This window comes from Sorex araneus, chromosome 3 (assembly GCF_027595985.1).
Source record: "Sorex araneus isolate mSorAra2 chromosome 3, mSorAra2.pri, whole genome shotgun sequence".
NCBI classification, from domain to species: Eukaryota; Metazoa; Chordata; class Mammalia; order Eulipotyphla; family Soricidae; genus Sorex; species Sorex araneus.
In genome coordinates, this window is record NC_073304.1 from 233356086 (window position 1) to 233364968 (window position 8883).

Genomic DNA, 8883 nt, shown 5'->3' on the forward strand with positions numbered 1-8883 from the left:
CCTGGTGGGTCCGTCCCTAGCCTGACGGGTCTGTCCCTAGCCTGGTGGGTCCGTCACTAGCCTGGTGGGGTCTGTCACACAGACGCCGGGGTCATGGGGCTTGCGAGGGTGCCCAGGGGGCCTGGGGAAACGGGGTCACCGCTCTGTGGCTCTGGGTTTCTCGCAGCCCCCCCCAGTCCCCGCAGCCGCCCTCCCGTGAACGAGACCCCGGGATGGGGCGCCTGCTCCCTGCACCCCCACTCCCGGACGGCACGGAAGCCCCCCGCGGCTCGGAGAGCGGCTTCCGGCCAGGCCGGGCACTTGGCAGCGTCCGGCCCCGGCTGGGCCAGCGTCCGAACCCGAGCCGCCTCCCCACACCGGACGGACGCGGGGCGGAGGGGGCAGATTCTTGGGGTGGCGCCCAGACAACGGGCCCCCCGCCCCACCCCCCGCCAAGGGCCCCTGCAGGAGGGCGGGGGCTGAGCAAAGACCCCGGGCGCCCCCCCAGCCCCTGCCTGACTTCTTTCCTTCTGTTTGTGCTATTTGGGGGCCACACCCGGCCGTGTCCAGGGCTTCCTCCTGGCTCTGCACTCGGGGCCACTCCTGGCGGTGCTCAGGGGGCGGGGGAGGTGCTGGGAGGGGAACAGGCTTGGTCACAGGACAACAAGCAGCCCACCCGCTCGGGGTCCTCCAGGCACCCCCCCCAGCTCTCCCTGGCTCCCGCGGCCGTATCTCTCAGGGGTGACCCGACAAAGCCTCTGACCTTCCCCATCTGCACGTGGACCCCAGCCCCCCCCTTGAGACTGGGGTCTGCTGGACTGTAACTGCCGGGAGGGGTGCCTGAACCCCCCCTTTTCTCCTCTGTGGGTTTCTTTGTTTTGCTTTGTTGCATGTTGCTTTTTGGGTCACAGGCAGCGGTGCTCAGCGGTTCCTCCTGGCGGTGCTCGGGGGACCCTATGGGACGCCGGAGATTGAACCCTTGAACCCGGGTTGGTGTGCAAGGCAAATGCCCTCCCCGCTGTGCCATCGCTCTGGTCCCTCTTGGACCCTGTGCGATGCCGAAGATCGAACCCGGGTCGACCCTCCCCTCTGTGCTGCCACTCTGGGCCCACCTCTGGGAGCCTTTCTACGGGGCGGGCTGGGGGGGGGCCTTGGCGAGGCCCGCTGGAAGCTGGCGTGGGCCCCTCGGCCGTCCTGGCCTCGCCCCGGGTGCCCGCTGGGCCCAGCCCGGCTTCCCTCCGACCCCTTTTTCCCGGCTGTGTTTTATGTTCTTCCACTGGGCCCTCTCCAAGCCAGCGACAAACTCCAGCCGCCCTGTGACCTGGCTGGCTCCTTAAGGGCGGGGGGAATCTGGGCCGGGGTCCTGTTAGGGAGCACAGCCGAGCTCACACACACACACACACACACACGCCCGCCCTGCTGGGAGCCTGCCTGGAGAACAGCAGCTTGGTGGGCGGGTTCGAGTAACAGGTTTGAGAGGCAGAACCAGAAGCCTCCATCTGCCAGCAAATTCCTCTCCCCCCCCCCCCGCCTCCCCCCGCCTCTCCCCAGCCTCCGCCTGGCAGGAAGCCCCGGGCCTGGGGCTGGGGGCGGGGATCAACCCCCCCAACTTGGCTGCCGGCTCCCAGGGCCCGCGAGGTGGGGCAGCAGGGTCTGCGGAGGGCGGGGTGGGGGAGGACCGGGGAGGGGAGCGTTTGGCCGGGAAGGGCAGGTCCACCCGGCCACTGCTGGCTCTCGGCCCGCCGGGCTGCTGGCCTGGCCCTGTGCACGGAGCCCGAGGCTCTGGGAGCGCGAGGTTGGGTCATGTCAGCGGGGAGGGCACTGGCCTGGCACCCCAGGGGGTCCCCTGAGCACAGAGCCACGAGTCAGCCTGAGCACTGCCGGGTGTGGATGCTCAGTCAGCAACTGGCAATACACAAAAGCACACACACACACAGACACACACACACACACACACACAGACATACAGACACAGACACACACAGACACACAGACAGAAACACAGACACAGACACACACAGACACAGACACACACAGACAGACACACACACACACAGACACACACAGACAGACACACACACACACAGACACACAGACACACAAAGACATACACACACAGACACACAGACACAGACACACACAGACATACAGACACAGACACACACAGACACACAGACAGAAACACAGACACAGACACACACAGACACAGACACACACAGACACACACACACAGACACACACAGATACACAAACATACACAAAGACATACACACACAGACACACAGACACAGACACACACAGACATACAGACAGACACAGAGACATAGACACACATAGGCACAGAGACGCACACACATAGGCACACACACACAGACATACAGACACACAGAGACACACAAACACAGACAACACACACAGAGACACACAGACACACACAGAGACACACAGACACAAAAACAGACACACACAGACACAGGGAGACACACAGACACATAGACACAAAAAACATACACAGGCACACACACACAAACACACACACACACAAACACACACACACACAAACACACTGCCTCCTCCAGTCACGCAGCTCCATGTCCACCCAGCCGGATGGTCCACTGGCCTCTCGGCGGGCAGCTGTGCCCAGCCTGGTCACCGCAGGCTCCAGTGTGGACCCCGCCCCAGCCCCCCCACCCTCGCCCCCTCCAGGCGGGGGCCCAGCTCTGGCTCCTCCGTGCTCTCCTCTGAGGCGGGGGCGTGGATGGCCTCAGGCCAGCACAGTGGGCGCCCTGGGCAGAGCCCTGGGGGGAGGGCCGGGCGGGAGGGGGCGGGACACACCCTGGGGTCCGGGCAGCTCGGGCAGGGGCCAGCGAAGCCCAGCCCAGCCCAGGCGGGCTGCTGTGTGACGGACAGTCAGAGGCTTCAGGGGGGCCAGAGAGAGGCCAGGAGCAGGGGGCAGGAGGGCTGGGCGCGGCCCAGGCCCACGGGACCCGAGGCAGACCCCGGGCACCCCCTGGATGCCTGCTCGAAGGAGGTGTCCTGGGTGAAGCTGTGCGGGCCGGGGTTCCTAGGACAGAGGAGGCCCCCCCCCCAGGAAGGGCTCTGGACCCGCCTGTTTCTCCCTCAGGGGCGGGAGGGGGCCGTGGTGCCGTTCGGGCCACACCGGGCTGGCTCAGGGGGACGGCCGAGCTCCTTCTGCCTGCACCCCCTGGTCGGCTGCCCGCCCCCACCCAGGATGGCTGAGCCTGCCAGGGCCCCCCAGTGCCCCCTTCGACAGGAAGCAGCAGTGCCCCGTCGGCAGACAGGGCGTGGGGTGCGCGCGTCCTCCCCTGCCCTCCCGAGGGGCCCCCAACCCTGCGGGCTCATGTCTGTGGAGGCCAGGGGCAGTGCCAGGCTGTGGGCGCTGGTGCCACCCATCCCCTCCCCCACCCCTGGCGTTGGGGCCAGTGCTGTTCACGGCTGTCAGGTGGCATCAGGGGACAGACCCGGGCTTGGGGCACTTCCCGGGGTGGGGGGGGGGAGTTTCCAAAGCCCGTGCGTGGCGCGGATGCTCAGGGGAGAGAAAGTGGGTTCCAGGAGTGGCCCCGTCGGGGAAAGGGGGTGTGCAGGGGCGTCGGCCAGCAGAGGGGCAGGCAGTGGACACAGGCCCCTCGCTCGTCGGCGGGAGCTTAGCTGGTCAGCTCATGGCGGGGGGGGGGGGGGGCAGAAAAGACCCCGCCCCTTGCATGGCCCGACAGCCCAGCCCGGCACTGAAGATCCCGCGGGCCGAGGGCAGGAGCCAGGGGCGTCCAGGCAGGCGGGCACGGGAGGGTCCCAAAGCAGCAGCCCCAGGCCCCGCCCACGCCCCACCCCCTCGAAGCAGAGCCGGACACCGGGCGTGCTACAGTGCTTTTAATGTCTCTGCTGTTTTATCAAGATTTTGAAAAAATATACACTGTTCAGAATCTGGAACTGGTCTGGGGGGGCTGGGGGGCCCTTCCCGGCCCGGCCCCGCCCCCCACGTCACGGGGCCGTGCAGAAGGAGCCCCAGGGGGCTCTGGGATCCGAGACGAGGTGGGGGGTCGCTGTCACGTGGTCGTCGGCCGGCTGCGAGGCCAGCTGGTTCCCATTTGCGAGCCGCCCCCCCCCCCCATCGCGCCCCCCTTCTGCTCACTCTAGAGGGCGGGCGGGCTTCCAGGGGGCGGTGACACGGGGCAGTCGAGAAGAGCCAGAGTCTCCCGACGCCACTCGAGGGGGCCACTGCGTCTGGACAGGGGCTTTGTTGTGCTGCTAAGCCAGGACCCCCGTCCCTGGGGCCCGGGAGGGGGGAGGAAGGAGTGGGGATAGGCTGAGGGGCGGCCCCCACAAGGCCCCGCCTCCCCACCCCCACCAGCCACCTCCTTTACTGACGGCTGGGGGCGGGGCGGGGCGGGCACCCCCCAGAGGTGTCAGTAAAAGGTCCCAAGGAGCTAGAGGGTCCTAAGGACCCAGGCCCCCCGCGACAGGGCGACAGGAGCCTCACGGCCAAGTTCCCGGACCCGGAGCCGGCTCCCGACTCCGCCCCCAGCACGGCTCTGGAAGGGCTGACCCCCGCGAGGGAAGGACAGGCGACCACCAGGGTGTGGGTTGGGGGGGCCTGCCTGCTCCCCGCACCCCCCGGGGAAGGCCCTTCTGCTCCTGTCTGGCTTCCTCCCTCCCTGCAGGGGGGTGCAGTGAAGGGTCCCTAACGTCCGGGGGGCTCCAGGAGAGCGACCCCCGCTTCCCCCGAGGGTCCTCGGGAGCCAGGGTGACGTCTGACTCCCATCTGGGAGGGCCGGGGGGGGGGCGGGAGAGGGAAGGGAATCCCCCTCGTGGCCCGTGCTGTGCTGTGGGGCCCCCCGTGGGGCAGGGGAGCGGGAGGGGGCCGGGGGCGGGGGGCTCGGGGGCGGCCGCGGGCCTCACACCCGGATCTCGTCCTCCTCCTCCTCGTCCATGAAGGAAAACTCCTTGTCGGGCTGCCGGGGGGGCGGCCCGCGGGCCGGGCCCCTCTCCTCCAGGACGCCCGACGTGCAGCTGGACAGGGAGCTGCTGTCCCGCGTGGCGCGGCTGCCCACGCTGCGGGCCGAGCCGGGGCTGGGGGCCGCCGCCGCCCCCCACCCCTCTTCCTGCGCGGCCGGGGCATGCCGGGGCGGGGCGGGGGACCCCAGGGTGGCGGTGGCGGCCGCCGGGGCGTGCCTGACGTCCTCCTCCTCCTCCTCCTCCTCCTCCTCCTCCTCCTCATCGCGGTCGCGGTCGCGGTAGCCGCCGTCCTCCCCGTCGGGGTCCCACTCGTCCTTGTCCATGACGCTCAGGACCTCGCCGAGCATGGACGGGCCCAGGTCGATGTGGAAGGACAGCACGGACTCGGCGTGCTTCAGCCCGTGGCCGGCCCTGGGCACGACGGGCAGCTCGGCCAGGTCCCCGAAGGCCTGCTCGTCCAGGAGGGCGTCCGCCAGGGCCGCGGGGCTGGCCGCCCCGTTCCGGTGGCCCCCGGCCGCCGCCGCCGCCGCCTCCGGGCTGGCCGCCTGCTTCACGGGGCTGGAGGACAGGCTGCGGGGCAGCGGGCCGGGCGCGCGCTCGGCCGGCTCCTTGTCGCTGAGCTGCGGCAGGGACATGGCGTTCTTGACGAACAGCGCCGAGTCGCGCAGGCTGCCCAGCACGTCCCGCGGCTCCCCGCCGCCCCGGGTCACCGACTGCGAGCGCTTGCTGCCGCGGAACTTGCGGGACAGCAGGCCGCGCTTGGGGGCGGCGGGCTCGGCGTCCGGCGGCGCGGCGTCCGGCGGCTCCCCGGCCCCGCTGTGCAGGAAGGACGTGTCCCCGAAGGCGTCGCCCGCGCGCCCCACGTGCATGGTGTGGCGGAAGTCGCCCAGCGGCGCGCTGATCATCTCGGCCGTCAGGTCCACCCGCGAGCGGCGCTTGGAGTGGACGGAGCCGGACACCAGCTGCTTGAGGATGGGCATGGCGGCGGCCGGCGGGGACGGGCGCCGCGGCGGTGACCCTCGGCCGGCCGCGCGGGCGTCAGACGCGGGATGGGCGGGGCCGGCGGGATGGGCGGGGTCGGCTGGTGGGCGGGGCCGGCGGGGTGGGCGGGGCCGGCGGGCCGGGCGGTCACAGGCCTGCGGGGAGGGAAGCGCAGGGCACAGGGTTAGGCGGGCGACTGACTGTCCACCCCGAGGCCGGGAGCTGCCCCGCGCCCACTGCAGACGGGCCCAGCCAGGGGCAGGTGCTCCCTGGATCTGGCCCTCCCTCCCTCCCTCCCTCCTCCCCGCCGCCCCCCCTCCCGGAGCCCCGGGGCGCCCCCAGCCCGGCACCCCGAGACCAGACGGAGACGCCAGCCCGGCCCCGCAGCCAGGCTGGCGGCACCCCTCAATTTCTTCCTGTCGCCTGACCTCAATCCGGGCGGCCGGGGAGACTTAACCTGAGTCATTCATTGTCCAGGCACCGGGAGCGGGGGGGGGGGGGGGGGGGGGGCGGGGGGGCGGGGGGCCGGCCTGCGCCTCCGGTTCCACTTCTGAATCAGGCGCGGGGCGGGGCGGGGCGGCGGGACCCACAGAACCAGCTCCCCGGCTTCCCGGGCCCCGCCGGGTGGGGGCCTGTATCGGGTCTCGCCCGCAACACCCCCGCTGGTGCCAAGGACACCCACACCCCGAGCCTTGGGGCCAGGCTGGGAAGCTCAGTGACACCCCCACCCACCCACCTTTCAGCAAAAACCGAACCTCCCCAGCACAAACCCTGCTCCGTCGGACCCCCGCACTCTGCCCGGCACCTCAGACCCATTTCCCTGCACTCCAGGGCTGTACTGAGCCTGGGGGGGTCCCTCCAGGCTGCACCCCCTGCCAGCCCAGCACCTCTGAGGGCCCTTCCTCTCCCCACAGCTTCAGCGACATCATTCTCTGCAGACAGTCTCCTAATCCCACTGGTCTAGAAGCTTCTAGAAGCTTCCAGAAGGTTCCAAAGGGCCTATTCCCTGAACCCTGAACCCCCAGCCCCCGACCCTGAGCACCTCCCCTTCCACCTGCACAGCCCCCAGGCTCTGGGACCACCTGGGCCTCTAACCCGCTATTCCCGTCCAGCTGCCCCTGTCCAAGCTGAGGGCAGCCGTCCCCGAGTCTGCCGGCTTCTCCCGCCAGCCCCAGGTCCCTGCCCGCGTCCCTCCCTCAGTTATCTGGAAAAGGCGGTGGCAGTGAGCTTGGGGCACCGGTCACATGGGTAACTTGGGCTCAGAGCCACAGGAGAACGCCCCAGAAAGGCACTGAGGTGGGCGGCGGGTCCCCGCCTCATTCTCCTTCTCTCCACCGTCCCCCTGCTGACACCCAAGGCTCCAACCCCTGAATAATGAGACAAGTGAACCGCCTGGCCAGGGGCCGGCCAAGCCTCCTAGAAGAGATTTCGGGGCTGCAGTGATAGCACAGCGGGGAGGGCGTTTGCCTTGCACGCGGCCGACCCGGGTTCGATTCCCAGCATCCCACAGGATCCCCTGAGCACCGCCAGGAGTGATTCCTGAGTGCAGAGCCAGGAGTAACCCCTGAGCATCGCTGGGTGTTACCCAAAAGCGGAAAAAAAAAAACAAAAAAAAAAAACAAAGAGATTTCAGTGAACAAAGACCCAGTCTTCTGTCTCCGTTTGGCTTTTGTGTTTGAGCCACACACCTGGCGAACTCAGGGCTCCCTCCTGGCGAACTCAGGGCTCCCTCCTGGCGGCTGGGCTGTGAGGAGCTGAGATCAGACCCGGGTAGGCCGCGGGCAAGGCAAACGCTCCACCCCGCTGCACTAGCTCTGCGGCCCGGAGATCAATCTTGATGGCATGAAATCAAGGGTCGAACACCCCTGGCCGCTAGCCACGCTGTGTCCCAATAAAACTTTATTTATAAAACCAAGTGAGGGGCCAGATAGGCCTGGGGGTTGGAGTTTGCTCAATCAGAGACACACAAAGTTCAGGTCCGAGGGTCCTTCCCTCGCTGGGGTCCCGAGCGGGAGGCGACACACTGCAGCCCTGGGCCAGCCTCGTGCTCTGAGGTCAGACCGTGGCTCTGGTCAGGCAGGAAGTGGAAGGAGACCAGCCGAGCCGGGCTCTTGGGAGAGGGTCCCCCTGGGTTCTGCCAGCACCAGGCAGAGCAGCAAGAACGGCCCGGCCGAGCGTGCCCACCCACAAGCCCGGGATGGCGGGACCGGGCCTGCAGAAGGAACGTTTCCCTCCGGGCTGAAGTCTGCGGGCGCGGGGCGGGGCGTGGACGCGAGCCCGCGCCCGTGCAGGTGGCGCCGAGATGGTCAGTGCCCAGGTCCCACCGGGTGCCCCGCCCACTGGCAGCTGCCCGAAGGAGGGGCCTGCCTCCCAGAAGTCTCCGCGGCCCCCCCCACCCCGCACCCCGCACCCCTCCCCGTGGCCTCCACCCACGCGGAGGCGTCCCTGTGCCAGCCGGGAAAGCCCCGGCATGTCCAGGCGTGTCGGCTGCCCATCAGGGGTCAGACGTGCCCGCGGACACACGTGAGGCAGAGGGGGGTGGAGAGGGACGACAGAAACCAGGGCGAGGCAGGGACCCGTCCCCGCTCGTAAACGTCAGGCCCCTTAGGGCAGCGACAAGGGGGCCCGACGGGGGAGGGGGGGAGAGTCCCACCTTCTCCTTCACCCCTGCCCCCCCCAGACGGGATGAGAGGGACACGGGACAGAGCACCACCACAGCTTCCTCCATACCACCCCCCTCCTCGCCAGCCCGGGACCCCCAGGATCCCGTGGGACCCCCAACCCCCCGTAACTGCTCTGCCTGGGACATCTGCTCCCGGGGCCGGGGCTGAGGCTGGGGGCGGGACAACCATCTGTCACGCCGTGCAGAGAGGGGCTGAAGGAACAGGGGGAGTCAGCGCGGAGGTGGGGGCAGGGCCGAGTCTGAGCTCTGGGGTCCCGAGGTCACAG

General features: G+C 69.2%; 1 protein-coding gene across 1 annotated transcript; it reads right to left on the minus strand.

Moving 5' to 3' along the window:
- Positions 1-3852: 3852 nt before the first annotated feature.
- On the minus strand, positions 3853-6065 carry CDC42EP4 (CDC42 effector protein 4). The gene has a single exon (XM_055132475.1). The coding sequence runs from the start codon at positions 5931-5933 to the stop codon at positions 4893-4895; it is 1041 nt and encodes a 346-aa protein (XP_054988450.1). The 5' UTR covers positions 5934-6065; the 3' UTR covers positions 3853-4892.
- Positions 6066-8883: the final 2818 nt, after the last annotated feature.

What these genes read in the sequence shown, in the direction of transcription:
- CDC42EP4 (XM_055132475.1), bottom strand. Translation starts at nt 5,933, where the DNA reads ATGCCCATCCTCAAGCAGCTGGTGTCCGGCTCCGTCCACTCCAAGCGC.